Source organism: Idiotropiscis lumnitzeri, chromosome 3 (assembly GCF_059441095.1).
Source record: "Idiotropiscis lumnitzeri isolate Australia: NSW breed Sydney's pygmy pipehorse chromosome 3, RoL_Ilum_1.0, whole genome shotgun sequence".
Lineage (NCBI taxonomy): Eukaryota > Metazoa > Chordata > Actinopteri > Syngnathiformes > Syngnathidae > Idiotropiscis > Idiotropiscis lumnitzeri.
Window position 1 is genome coordinate 5,800,915 of NC_142393.1, and position 14,867 is coordinate 5,815,781.

Below are 14,867 nucleotides of genomic sequence, written 5' to 3' on the forward strand. Positions count from 1 at the left end.
TGAGTACATCCTTAGATTTAATACATCATAGGAAAATAAAGATAAAGATGTCCTTTATTAGTCCCACAATGGGGAAATTTGAGAAAAATACAAATAAAAAACGGTATCGAAAAATAATTTATGATGTATTGGACATAACACTATAATCATTGATTTATTATATTATTTTGAAAATCAATGAATCTGTTGATTTGTTTTCCGAATAATCAATTAATCAGATAAAAAAATTTGCATTTATATCCTTTATTTAAAAACTATGGAATGACATCAAACTGACAATGCAGAAAATGTGCAAGCAGATATGGATAATGACTCAGGTATTGATTTGGGCGGTAACATGTCAGAAAATAGGCAAAAATGTGTGTGAATAAAATCTGATGATTGATTGCACGTCTTTCAGCCTGTGTTAAACTCGAGGACCGGGGGACCACATCCGGCCAACGATGTCATTTTATGTGGCCCACAATGCGCATCATCTTGATGTTTTTGAGATATGAGATATTGCAAGCATTTGAAGTTACCAATGCTTCCTATAAAATAAATTAAAAAAAATATCTGAAACCAGATTTTAGATTTCCTGTGTATGTGTGATGTTATATGGCGATGATACGTTTATGTGGGTTCACAGTCATACCACTTACTTGTAATTTTTCAGATTACACAGAGATTTTGAATGCCAGGAACCTGCAGGAGCTTGCATGTTTTTTTCAGATGGCACAAGTTACAACACATTCACCATGACACAAAATCATACAATTCTCTAAACTATGACCTGAATGGGGAATAATAATAATAATATTGCCTTTATTAGTCCCACAATGGGGAAATTCGAGATTCGAACCCAGGCCTCCTGGGGAGACTGGGTCCTGAACGCGGCGCCTTAGACCACTCGGCCATAGCTTGTTTCTTTTAATCTCATAAATGTGAATATTACTGCAGCAAGAAAGAAAAAGCGTGGTGCAAACACACACACCCGCATTCAAACAGCCAAAGCAATAGCAATTACCTTATTATTAATGCAATGATAATTCAGACTGATCACACTGCTACTTTGCACTTGCCTATGGCATATATTGTTAATTTTGAAATAAGAGAGAGAAAAAAACTCTTCCCTAAAAGAGATCACTTTTATTTACATTATTCATTTTAATCCATGCAATCACCACGTTCACACTCAGTTTCTTAATGTGCACCGAACTACAATTAATATAATGTAGTTATGTATTAAAATGACGTCCATGCTTTAGAGGCTATTTTTTTTACCAGACAAAAGGCACCCCAAATAATTTTCAGTGAGTAATTTATTCTAAGTCCTATGTCTTCTAGTTTCTATCTTATATCACCTTATGATTAATATATTTCTCAGATGACTAACATTTTTAAAACATCATCTGTCCAAAAGACCTACATCACTCATTTTGAAACTGAAATAGAAGATAAGGAAAGGTGTAAAATATTGTAATTTACAAGGAAACATTTTATTTTATTTTTTTCTGATTTCATATTGTCCATCCATTCCATCCAGTTTTTCGTTCTATTATCCGTATTTTTTATTGAGAAAAGTGCTGCTACCGTGCGAAAGTTTTATCTCTTGTAGTCTTCAAGCGGCCATTTCCCACTCTCATACTTCAATTCCCAGAAGTCAGTGCGATGAAAAAGTAGGGCGTTCGACCAATGGGCGACGCAGATTCTGCTCCTACACACGAGGTATGTAAGCGTTAAATTAAGTTAAACGTACATTCGATTTGTAATTTAAAAGCTGAATGCTAAACTATTTGACAAGCGAGACTGTTGCAAGTTTCCTACTGTGAATAACGTGTCGTGAATTTTATTAACAAACGATATAAATTTAGCATTTTTCTTACATCGTTGTTAGCCAGCTACCTAGCTACTTCGTGCTTTATTTACTGTTTATTCGATAATTGACGACCGAGGTCCTACCACGCATGAATTTAGTGTAAAAAAAAAGAAAGAAAAAAAAAAGACAAATTGGCAGAGTTGTATGTTCCTGTTTGGGTAACTTGTATGTAGGCTTGTGTAACCCGATTACCCCGGCTGTTATTTAAGTCACGTCCTATTACAATTTTGACAATTCCTTTCACTTTTATGCAAATTACATTATTATTACACCACGACCGCCACAGAAAGATACGTCTTAAATATTTTTAAATAGTCAAATAGACCAGTTCTTTGTGCTGTCTGTATGCTTGCAATGTTATTATTGTGTGTTTTCAGGTGCACAATGAAACAAACCCAGTGACTGGACTCTTGCTGTAGCGGATTGACACAGTGCGTAATGGAGCAAAGGTCAACATTCTCTGTGAGGCTGACAGCGAGTAGGATTTTAACCAATCTGCCAACACGTTATTTAAACTGTTTGTTGCGGCCAGAAGGAAGGTCGAAGCGTTGACGAGGAACCACACATTAGAACTTGACCCACTCAGGGATTGAGGGGGTTTGACACCAAAACACTTGGTGATTCCACACTGCAGTTTCACTTGTGAGTGCCCCTCGATCAGCTGAAAATGGTTTCAGATAGCACAGCAGAGCTCGAGAATGAGATGGACTTGAAGGTGCCTGCAGTTGATGCCTGTGACGAAAATGTGGATGGAGATCTAGAGATGGCTGTCTGCACTTTGGAGGAGCCGTCTGCCTCTCAAGGTCACCCAGAAGAGCCCAGAAAGTGGATGTGGGCTGTGATCTTCTTGTGTTTCTATGGGTTTATGTCATCCATCAAGCCTGGAGAGCCCTTCATTACGCCTTATCTACTCAGCACTGAAAAGAACTTTACCACGCAGCAGGTTTGTTGTGCCCTCAAGGTTGATTACATTTTGTCGAATTAGCATTTCACTTGAAGTAATAATTAAGCATGTAAAAATGTAAGTTTGTAAGACAACACCCAAGATTTTTTTTTTCAGTTTTTGCTGTAAAGCCTCGTGACATGGTGAAATTAACAACTGTTCTATGATCATTTTAACTGATCCGGTTTTACCGCTGTCAAGGCTCGCAAGTCCTCACAGGGGGTCAACGTTAAATGTTTGTATTGACAAATGATGGCGTAACAGTGGTTCTTGGAATGGAAACTGTCCACTTCAAGATAGTGAGTGTAAAATAAATATCATGTCATGCACAAATAGTTTACTGTTTAGGCGTGAAAATCTTCTGATCGAGCGATTTAATAACCACTTCACAACACGAGACAAAGATAATGACATTCAGGCATTACCCGCACCCCATTTTTCCCTCTCTGTTGTAAAAGCTAAACAAATATTAAATGTTGCAATATTGTAAAACAGTTAAATGTTCATAATTATCTTTATTGTTGTAAATGTTGTAGGACAAAAAAAAGAAGGTATGTTATCCATGATACACTTTTTAGATAAATGATGCGGCCTCAAAAAATCTATTATCGGTTGCCTCTTGAATTTAAATAACTCCACAAAGGAAAACAGGTGGTTCAAGCTGTCTTTCATTTTTGTATTTTTAGGTGACCAACGAGATTACGCCAGTGCTGACGTACTCCTACATGGCAGTGCTGGTCCCTGCTTTCCTGCTGACTGACTTTCTGCGCTACAAACCAGTTCTGGTCATCCAAGGCATCAGTCAGATGGTCATCTGGCTCATCCTGCTCCTTGGCACTTCCCTCCTGCAGATGCAGTTCATGGAATTCTGCTACGGTGTCACAATGGCGTGCCGCGTGGCGTATTCCTCCTATATCTTTTCCCTGGTCAGCCTGAACCTCTATCAGCGCGTGGCCAGCTACTCACGTACTTCGGTCCTCTTGGGAGTGTTTACCAGCTCCGTGTTGGGCCAACTTTTCATTTCAGTGGGACAAGTCAGCTACAAGACCCTCAGTGCAATTTCTTTGGGCTTCGTCAGCTTTGGTCTGTTGCTGTCGCTGTGTCTGCCCTGGCCGAAACGCTCCTTGTTTTTCAACCAGTCGCGCAAACAGGAACAGAAAGAAGATGCCACTCAAGTCGTCACCAAGGCGGAATTGTACAAGATGAACCCAAAAGATGACGAGCTGACCACAGCCGTCTCGTCGTGCTCCGCTTCCCGCTGGAAGGATTCTATTTTTGTGCAGATGCTGATGGAGCTGAGAACTGTGGCGAAATTACCCAACATGCGACTCTGGTCTCTATGGTGGGTCTTCAACTCAACGGGATACTACCTGGTGTTATTCTATGTTCACATCCTGTGGAGCAAAGTCTACCCGGCCACTGAGAACAAGAATGTTTACAATGGCGCCGTGGAAGCTGCTTCTACTTTACTCAGTAAGTGATTTGAAGTCTTCGTGTTACACTGTTAATTGCCGTTAAAGATATCATGAATTGAATTGGATGTTCATCACCGTTGTACAAAAATCATCGGAGAGGCAATTTTTTAAAATATTAATGAGCATGCATTTTATAAAGCCCACGCTATTCTCAAGGGGCCGAGCCTTGCAATGAATTGCGGAAAAAAATCAAGAGTAATTGACTCCCTCAAAATATTCTAAATTGCCTATATTAAACTATGACACACAATTTTAATAGCTCACCCATCTTGTAACAGTTATTTGATTTAGAAAAAATGCACCAGAAATGCGCTTGCTCGTTACACCAAAGACCCTCATAACTTCAGCATACTTCCTTGATACCAATTAATCTTTCTTTTTGAGCCAGAGCTTTGGCATCTTAGCGCATTACACAAAGAGCTATTTAAAAAAAAAAAAAGAGTTAACTTTGTAACTAGCAAACCACAAATTAACACTGCGGTCCAAATCGGATTAATAAACGTGGCCTCTCTCAAACCAGAATTTTTTTTCTTCCAAAAAAAAACCAAATCTACACTTCTTATTGAAATCTTTTGCCTTCTTTGCAGGTGCATTGACCGCCTTCGTCGCAGGCTTTGTCAAAATCCGCTGGAATGTCTGGTCAGAGCTTGTCATTGGTGTGATCACAGCTGTGCAGGCTGGCTTGCTGCTGCTCATGGGCACCACTGACAACATCTGGGTCTGTTACGTGTCTTATGTCCTCTTCAGAAGCTTCTACCAATTCCTGGTGCCCATTGCCACGTGAGTGCACGGCATTTGTATTTTGCATATGAAAACTGCCCAAGGCCAACCTCGAAATCATTTGACCTTATTTCATAGTTGCGTGAGTTAGTGAGTCCCGGTTAGGATTGAACATGAGGTTTCCGACACCTGACCGAAAGCCAAACACCTTAAGAGTTTTGCATGAAAAGCCACAAATTCTGTGTCGGAAATAATGCTGCATTTCTGAAAACTTAATGTGCTTCAAGCGACCAAAGTTGACCGGAATCAAAACTCAGGACTCAATTGTAAACAGGCAAATAACATCAATGATATTAAACACATTTTATATGATATTAATATATGTACTTTTGACCTTACAATCCACTCATATTTGCTGACATACAATGTAGCGCATCGTAATTTTTTTCTGGATCCGGTTCTGTTTAGCGAGTAAATTTTCTCTCCAGGGTCCAGACATGTATTATTTTGTCTCCTTTTGTGCTGTTCAAATTTGGATGTTCTCGACTTTAATGTGGTAATAGTCAGACATCTGTTAAAAAAAAAAGACTCGATCACACCCAATTTTGCATGCGCTAGATCCGACAAGTTTAAGTTAGCTTAGCAATTAGCAAAATCTCTTTGGGACGTCACTTTTGCATTCTATTGTGTTTTTAGGATTCGCAAAATGCTAATTTTGCCTCGCGGACTGTGTTGCAAAACGGCTTATTTTGAGCCTTGTGTAGATCTGAGAGGTTCCAGTTTTCTTGAATGTGGACAAAAACAAAGACATTTCAATCAAATACTATCTGTCACTTGTTCTAAAATATCATTATTGAACTTTGTGATGTGGTGTGTAGTTTCCAGATAGCGTCGTCGCTCACCAAGGAGCTTTGTGCCTTGGTGTTCGGCATCAATACTTTCCTGGGGACCATCCTGAAGAGCATCATCAATCTGATTTTTTCCGACAAGAGGGGGCTGGCTTTGGATGTACACAATCAGGTATGTGGACATGCAACATGTTTCATGGATTTCCTGCTCTTCGCTCACTTCTAAGAAATGTTATCTGAGGTCTTTCGGAGTTGTTTAGACATTTGTCTGCTTCTCTTTTAGCCCACCCTCAAGGTGGAAGGTTTGTTGAGATATGAGAAAGAAGTGTATGAGAAACCCAAACATTTGGATCAGATGCACAACTTAAGAGTAATATTTGAAAGCTGACTGAGAAAATACCGAGTTGTGCAAAGCTGTTTATCTGTGCAAAAGGTGCCCTCTTTGAAAAAATCAAAATTTGAAAACAATCTGTTTTGATTCATTTCATCTACAATTCAACAAATATTTAAATAATGAAAAAAATACAGAATTACTGGGTTTTGACCAAATGTGGGCCGTTCCCGTAAGTCAGAGCCCAGATTCAAACTCACACCCTCCTTGCTGTGACTTGACCTCATTCTCGTAACCTTGACCGATTCAGACTCCACGTTGCATTCCTCCTTTTTATTTTCTTTTACAGTTTCTCGTGTACTTTATTTACTTCACCCTGCTGACCGTCATCTACTTAACAAGTGCTGCCGTCGTCATCTTCCGTCACTTTAGAAACCAGCCCAGGGGGCAAGGGTTGGACCAGCAGCCCAAGTCTACGGAACTTAGCAACATGGTACCCGAGGAAGAGCCTTTGTCCAATGGCAAAAATGCCAAGACATAGCAATCACATCCCTTGAATGGCCTCGAATTGTTGGAATGAGCCTTAATCGTGCTCAAGTGCCTCAACTGCAGGAGCCTGGTTTCACCTTTTCTTTTTCAGTGCACTTAATGACGAACTTCAGTGTTGTGGGACCACTCAAGTGATGGCCCGAATGAGCCGAGTTTGATTGTCTTGATTCGGTGACAGCAAATTAATGACTCCAATGTGATCGTGATGGCACTGCTGCCGTCGGTCTAATCACTCTATTGTTATTATTTTCAGTTTATATCAATATTGAAACATTCACTTCACTTTAGAAGATCCATTCAGTGTTATCCCAGCATTGATGGTGTTAGTTGCACACGTTTTTATAAATATATATATTTTTTTAGTTTAAAAAAAAAACACAAATAGGAATGACATTACAAGAATATGCATTGGAAGAAATTTTTAATTTTTTTATGTAGACTTAAATTTGTGTGTTTCCAGTCTTGAAGATTGTCTGATTTTCTGGTGATAGGATTGCTGCTTTTACTCCCACAAGCACTTGTGCTGGACAATTATCAGAATGTAGTATTGCTAAATGCAATAGGAACTAAGTGCAGGATTTGCTATTATTATTTTTTAAGCAATGACTTGAGTATATGAGATGATGGTTTTTGAGTAAGATTATTTAGTCCTCACCTGGAGTGTCAGATGTAAGCTAATGTTACAATATAGGTGATAATGTTATTTGAGCTTGTCTGAATTTTATGAAACACTCAATTGTTTTTTTTTTTTTAAGATATTTTTTATGATTAAACTAAGTAGTTAACGTTCAAATTCTCAGTCTAACTTTGTGAACTGGCATGTCCATGTTGGTTGTTTGGTCAGCTTTTTATTTTTGTTTTTTTTACTGTAATGACATTTTTGGGGGGTCAGCACCTCTCAGTGTCTGTTTAGTTTTTTAAAGGTCTAAACTATTGTTTCAGCTGCAGGCCTGAATCAGATGTTCTTACACGCCTATCAAAAACGAATTCAACCATGCAAACGGGCTTGTTTAACAATGGCAAACTCTCACCAGTGGCAAGACTACATTTGGCAATACATGTATAATCCCAAAGCTTTCTTACAGAGGACAAGTTGTGCAAGATGTGTTAGCTGACTGCCCCCTAGTGGCTCAAGTGGAAATTGATGCATCATGCTTCGAGATTGATATTTTAGTGTTTTATTAGACAGTAATTCACAGATCAAAACAAGATTGAATAACACAAGGAAAAGTGTGCAAAGCAGTCTACAAAAACTGCTGTGGCATTACGTTAAAAGCATACAATAAAATCTGAACTAGTTTGGCAAGGAGACAAACAATGATGAAACACAATACCCTCCAATGAGTTAAAAACTTTAGGATTAAAAATAACGCCGGCGTAGGAAATTGCCCCCCAAACTGCTCAACGATGAGATTGTTGACGGACAATTGTCCCTCCCTGCATCCCGTCCCTCCCATCAGTGCGATCCCTCCCCATGGTGGCGCTCCAACTCACAGTTCATCCTCCGGTGATGCACTCACAGCCCCGGTGTTGGCATGTTGGCCAACAATATAGCACACACTGGAGGATTTCCTGCTATTGTCTCTGGTTGACTTTTCAATCCATTTCATTGTCTGGTTTCCCTTTTTGTCTTTGACACACTTACAGATCCTAAATAACTTGTGCAACTGTTAAGAGAGGGATTTCAGGTTTTGGGCCGTCATTGGCATTTCCTCTGCAAAAGACAAACGGGATCAAGTTTTGAGAAATCTTGTTTAAAGTGGTGATTTTTACAGGCGTACCTTCCGCGCGTGGCGTATCTCGATGAGTAATCGTAGTGCCGTTTGATTCGTGCACATCTTGATCTGTAGAACATAAGTGTGTCAGCATTTCAAAGTTTGAAATCAAAATGATTGACACTTACGTTGCATCTCCTGCTTCCTCCAGAAGTCTGTAGCGGTGAAGGAGACAAAAATATGACACAAATGTTACTGCACAGTCATCATAATTTCATACAAGAGTGATGTAGCCATGAGCCTCAATTATTTTTTGGGGGGGGGTTTGATGGAGACTAACGTATTTTTTCAGATTACAAATTGCTCTGGAGTTTAAGTTGCACCAGTCAAAAAATGAATCATGAAAAATAAAAAAATACCTGGAGGAAAAGTCTAATTTTTGGGTGAAATTTATTTTACCAAGAACAGTAGCGCTCGCACTACCACCCAAAATCTATGTTCCTTCTAATCGCATTGATGGCAGTGAACGAGTCCCGGTTGGATTCCGAACTTCCGCTTTTAACTACAGAAAAGATTTTATCACTTTCAAATTGCTTACTTAACTTGAATGCTGCATGACATGGCAAAAAAGATAGAATCTTGCTGCTGTAAAATAGTCAATTCCTATTCTGACAAATGATGCATGCCAAATTAAGTGGCTGTAAGGCACCAAAAGTATTTAAACAACCGCTTTACTATTGACCGCAACAAAATGTAATCACCAACCAGGATTATACCTTATGGCCAAAATGGGACACATTTTAAACTAAAAAGAAAAAAATTATTTTTTTGTTGTTAGAAGTAGAGGTTTCAAATCCAACCAAAACTCATTCGCTGCCATCAACACGATCAGGGAACAGAGATTTTGGGTAATGGTAATATTTTATTGCACCCGAGTATAAATTGCAGGACTAGCCAAATTGTGATCAAATGTATGACTTGTAGTCTGAATAAAAGAGTACATCAAAAGATTGCAGAGTTCTGCTTCCTACTGACCTGCTTCCCATGGCATGGATGCTAGGAATTGGGAAAGATAAAAAAAATGTGTTTGCATTCAAAACATAAAGAAGAATAATGCAAAGTTCAATTGTAACTTCCAAGCTTACCTTTTTGAAAGAACCACATCCCTGTGTGAGATGAAACAGATATTAGAATCTCAGGGGACAAGTTTTAAATTTCCCACGTAGGAAATAATGAATCCGGGTCAACCTATTGCCATAGAACAGGGGTGGGCAAACTTTTTGATTGGCGGGCCACAATGGGTTCTAGAATTTGACAGAGGGGCCGGACCAGGAGCAGATGGATGGAGTGTTTTGGTAAACCTCACCTCATCGGAGAAAAAAACCCAAACATTTAATTTTAAATGAAAGTGAACAAAAGCATTACAACAAAATATCTGTCTTTGACACACCACAGTATTTAGAAAATAAAACATGAACACGGTTTATTCATTTATTTTTTTTCTAGTTCTGCGGGCCGGATTAAAACGTTTAACGGGCCGCTTGAGGCCCTGGGCCGTAGCTTGCCCACGCCTGCCATGGAACCTTTTAACTATAAATTGCGTTGAAGTAAATGACTGACAGAGCCGAGAAAAAGCAAATTTTGAATTTTGTTAAATTGTCACCCAAAAAAAAAAAGGCTAATACAAAGAACCTCATTTAACTAAATTTTGTTTATTGATCACTTTAAAAACAACCTCATCTGAAACTGCTTTACATAAATACAAATTTAACATAACACACAAGGTAATAAATCCTAACAGTTTAAATCCCAAAAAGTTAATATTATTATTAATAATAATAATAAATCTTACCTGTTCTACATTTGTGAATGAGCACCAGCATCACAATTGCAGTCAGGAGACAGATGCCGACTGTCAGTCCTGCGTTGACCTTCAGACCCCCCTCGCTCTCTATTGAAACAAAATGCTTTTTTTTTTTTTGTTAAATGGCACAATAAAACCGAAGACTGTGTTTTGACAACTTACCGGTGAACGGGTTGCGAGTAGACGGGCTGGATTTCATGCTGACTGGATTCTGCAGCTTGCACATGTACTCGTCTGCGCTTGCAGTATCCTGAGAGGTGAACGAAGGAGCAAACAGTCTTTCAGAAGCAAGAGACCAGTGCTTCTTTAATCCTTTCAAACGGTCGGTTTTTATCTCATTCACTACCAGCCGAGTAAAAAAACAAAACAAAAAAAACATCTTTGACGTGTTTATCCGTCAATGAGTTAAACATTTAATTACAGTTGTTAACTTTTACGTGCAACTTTAATCATGAAAGTCCAGTGCGTTTTACAATGGCTGACTGTCTGTTTTTAACTCTTTCAATTCTAGCCATTGTGGAAAAAAAGAACCGATTGAGAGCCAGCCAATTTAGAGCATGATGATTGATTTTTGTGTTAAGATATATTTTATTCACAGCAGTGAGTTTGATGCTCATTATTTTTGCTTTAGTGACGCCTCAAACATCTGAGGAGTCCTTTTCGTCTATAAAATAATAATAAAAATGCACTTTATGGTCAAATGTATTTACAGTGAGTGACCAGTGTAACAGTTTTATATATGAAAAACTTAAACTATTTGCTCACCATTTACCGTAGAAGTAGTATTTAGTCTGTGCATATGTCATCGCTTGCAACGTTCACATTTCAAAGGGTCTGCCATGTTTTAGGAGCTTACACATTGTGACACACAATGTTTTTTTCCTGCCAATTTTACTTTGCCATCCTATGATCAAACCACGGTTGGCCAAGTCTTTTCACCGCCAAAACGTATTTGACGGGAATTGATATCGATGTAGTTCATCGTTAGGATTCCCATTGACGGCATTTCACGTCAACGTCGCTCAAAGAGTTAATGAACACAAAGGCCTATAAGGCTATTTTAATTATGGTTATGATGATGTCACTTGGTGTAAAGAGTTCAACAAGCACAACAATAGACCTTTTGAATGATGCGCGTCATGGATGAGTTAGTCTGCAAGAAATGGCCAAACTTCCAGGTGTAGGTGACAGGTTCCGCCCCGGTGACGTTACCGTCGCACGTCAAAGTACAAATTGTCCTCTCAGCATCACAGGATGTTAAGACGGTGGGCTCAGGTACAGACACTGATGAAGGAACAAAAATAGTGGTTGGTTGTTGCAACATCCAAATGGCCGTGTTATAACACTATAAACAACGGTTATTTGACCACAAACATTGCAGCAACGCAGATACAAAATAATACACAGAGCCATGTATTTTTTAATCCTCGCCAAAAAAAAATGACTTATATTGCAGGTTACTTAGTTTCTTTCAGTGGATGTGAAACGTTATCAAATGTGTCTGCGTTACTGTACAATACTGACTCACACCAGAAGGAGCACTAATGAATTAATATTGATACAAAAACGGTTTCATTATTAACATTTTATTTGTGATTAGTGATATTTTTCTTAAAATGCACATAAAAAAATGTTGAGCTTTTTGGGGAAGCTGGAACAGATTAATGGCATTGCCTTACATTCCCATAGGGAACAATGATTTAGGATACAAGACTGATTCACAAGCGCTGTACCAGATAAATGTAACTTGTATCTCAAGGCAGCGCTGTAATTTAATTTTCAGTTTCTCAGAATAGTGCATAAATCTGCTCCTTTGGAACATTACAAGATCAATACACTTACAAATAACGACAAGCTGAGTTGGAGTGGTTGAGACGAGGTTGATCTCAGGTGTGTATGTGCCACTGTCACTTTGAGTCAACCCTGTGATGGTCAGCTCCCCACTCACATTGTTCAGCGACGTGCGATCTAAAAGAGTGGCCCAATTAGAAAGAAGCCTCGATCACGTGACATGACCCTTCGCCATCTCTCAATTTGATTCCATACGTTTGAATTGACGATATGCCTCCACACCGTCCGCGTCCCACTCGATGGCAATGTCAGAACCGTGCTTCCACAAGATGCTTGTGATTGGGCCGGTATCAGGACCTGTATCAGGCCTGAGGACAAGATCATCGCCCACCATCTTGTAAACTTTTGTGCCTGAAAAGTAGAAAAGATAGCGTAACCAAACCTCGTTGGGTTCTCAAATGTTACAAGAATGCACTCATAATCCTCACGCCAATCAAACAACTACCACGTACACTTCTAAATGCCATGGGAATTACCTTTGGAGCGTTTCAAGCTACCTAAACATTCACAACCTGTGTAATAGTAAGTAAATCAAGCAAATTTGACTAAAATCAATTGAAATACGTGTCTGTCAATCGCTAGCTGCTTCCACTCCGGGGCCCCGAAAAGGGGGGGATAAGGAGAAGGATTCTAAGAGCCCATGGTCGACAGGGGCCCAGAAAGGCACCTAATAAAATTATAGACCTGACAAAATAATATGACATTCAGTAATACAAGTACAATTAGCCATATATTTCATTTACAAGGCATTGGTAGCAATAGTAAGTGTATGTGTTTAAGAAACTTTCTCAACACTTCCCCCTCTCCATTTACATCAAATGGATCAATCCACCCGCTAAAGCGAGCAAAGGAGGCGGAGACGGCTGACAGCCTTGAAGTCCAGGAGCCATAAAACAGAAAGTGAAGAATCATAGGCAGTAGTGATGGGAATAACAGTTATTTTAGGTGAACCGAATCATTAGAATAAGTTCATCAAAAAGATTCTTTCAAAAGAATCTTTACCGATTTTATATTCATTTATTGAAAAGATAGTTTGAGGATATAGGGTCTCAGTCTTGCAGGTAGTAATTGAATCTACATGAATTTTATTATATTTTCAGTGCTCACGCTACCAAGTAACTCATATTGTTTTCACAAATATGAGAATGGTAAAAAATACTGTAACGTTGTGGAACAAATCAGGCCATGCGGCGATCTAGCAGCAAACTGTTTTATTACCAAAAAAACTGTTACTGTTGGCCGCAACCACGCCGAGACAACCAACATAACGCAGACTAGAGTCACGAAAAATGGCGTTGCGTTCACAGCCACTGCAGAGAACAGGAAACCATAGAACTTGTAAACTATTTACAAGGTCGCTACAATATAAATAAAATGCAGTTTTATGTAAAACTGTATCAAGATTTTATGCCGGGGGTGTGCGCGCGCGTGTGTGGGGGTCTATTAAGGTTTATTTTCAATTAATTAATGTGTGTAAAGAATTGGCTATGGGACTGTTGTGAGCCTTTATGATGCCTCCTAGCGGAATGTCAGGGCATTTCTTGCTCGTTTGACATGCTCCAGCCTTTTCTACCCTCGGCACGGGCCCCCGCTTCCACAAGTAGCTAGTAGTTGCAGCTAGGTTGTAGGGAGAAGTGTGAAGCTTCACAAACTTTTTTTCTTCTGTATATTGTTCTTTAACACCCCCCCCATTCAACGCTTCGGGGACGGGGTGTGTAAGCGTGGCCATGTAAACAGCATCGATAATATGACATACAAAAAACGCTTCAAACACAAACTACACCAAATATATTTCGTTGCAAAGACGCTCCTTCAACCATAGGTTTGCGCTTAAGTTTTCAAAAGAAAGAAAACGTGACCATACCTGTGCAACAAGCGGCCAGAATCACTGCAATCACCGCAAGGCATACCTGTGTCTTTGTCAGTTCGACCATCACAAAGCTGACAACACGGCAGGCGCATGTAACCAGAAAGGGGAAAAATAAGAGGAAAAAAACGTAATTGAAACAAGTCAAGTCGCTGGTAATATTTTGGATAATCACCTCGCCAGTGCAGGACGCTTCTGGAACTAAAAAAACGTAGACTTTTGTTCCGGGTGTTGAGTTTGACGGTCGTACAACACCACGCCCAAAAAACTTCAGCCGACGCGTCAAATTAAAGAAAAAGTCCAGTTCAACAAAACTAAACTATCACAAATGTTTGTATCCGGAATCATTAACTCATTCAAGACTCACAAATCACTATGTCGTACTAAATGAACTATTTCCTTTCGTCATTCAAATGAAGTTCGTGTTGGAGCGAGACCCCGCCTTCGGTGACGTCATCTTTGTCACATAATTCCAGTGTACCGTGCTTTTTAACTCACATTTAGCTGAGATGTTTTCTGTTCCCCCTAACCAAATTGGGAATGTGTTTAAGAGTTGATTATTATGGTATTAGGTTGGTTGTATTATTTATTTTTTTCCCCATTTTTGTTGTTCTTGTTGAATACGTGTATTTCGTTTATACATTGGTGTGTTGCATTTGATTGTAAAAATGCTATTTTGTAAGATGTGCAACTGTTAAATAAATCTATTAACAAAATACTGTGCTTTTTTAAGGAAATAACACTTTTTTTAGGAGAGGAATCAGTACCTTGCTGCCGGGAACTCTAGATTGCCCCTTGGTATGAGTGTGAGCGCGGATGTTCGTCTATGTGTGCCCTGCGATTGGC

At 39.2% G+C, this 14,867-nt stretch overlaps 2 protein-coding genes across 5 annotated transcripts; one reads left to right on the forward strand and one right to left on the reverse strand.

Annotated features, from left to right (window-relative positions):
• The first annotated feature begins 1,626 nt into the window (after positions 1 to 1,626).
• slc19a1 (solute carrier family 19 member 1) lies at positions 1,627 to 9,449 on the forward strand. 2 transcript variants are annotated; one of them, XM_088290888.1, is made up of 7 exons: positions 1,627 to 1,707; positions 2,236 to 2,320; positions 2,391 to 2,801; positions 3,488 to 4,274; positions 4,864 to 5,056; positions 5,875 to 6,016; positions 6,525 to 9,449. In XM_088290888.1, exons 3-7 carry the CDS (start codon positions 2,526 to 2,528, stop codon positions 6,714 to 6,716), a joined length of 1,590 nt encoding a protein of 529 aa, XP_088147014.1. In that variant the 5' UTR covers positions 1,627 to 1,707; positions 2,236 to 2,320; positions 2,391 to 2,525; the 3' UTR covers positions 6,717 to 9,449. The 2 variants fall into 2 exon arrangements, with proteins under 2 accessions (XP_088147014.1, XP_088147015.1); XM_088290889.1 differs by having other exon boundaries at positions 1,648 to 1,707; positions 2,236 to 2,289.
• On the reverse strand, positions 7,887 to 14,473 carry LOC148339588 (cell adhesion molecule CEACAM1-like). Of its 3 annotated transcripts, none has more exons than XM_088290891.1 (12): positions 14,197 to 14,470; positions 14,019 to 14,095; positions 12,350 to 12,505; positions 12,146 to 12,271; positions 11,424 to 11,587; positions 10,466 to 10,553; positions 10,292 to 10,390; positions 9,585 to 9,605; positions 9,475 to 9,495; positions 8,628 to 8,654; positions 8,506 to 8,568; positions 7,887 to 8,438 (listed from the first exon to the last, which is right to left on the reverse strand). In XM_088290891.1, the coding sequence occupies exons 2-12, from the start codon at positions 14,086 to 14,088 to the stop codon at positions 8,395 to 8,397; spliced, it is 879 nt and encodes a 292-aa protein (XP_088147017.1). In that variant the 5' UTR covers positions 14,089 to 14,095; positions 14,197 to 14,470; the 3' UTR covers positions 7,887 to 8,394. The 3 variants fall into 3 exon arrangements, 2 of the variants coding, with proteins under 2 accessions (XP_088147017.1, XP_088147016.1); XR_015842531.1 differs by having other exon boundaries at positions 8,425 to 8,438; positions 10,292 to 10,406; XM_088290890.1 differs by having other exon boundaries at positions 7,887 to 8,568; positions 14,197 to 14,473.
• Between the last annotated feature and the right edge of the window lie 394 nt (positions 14,474 to 14,867).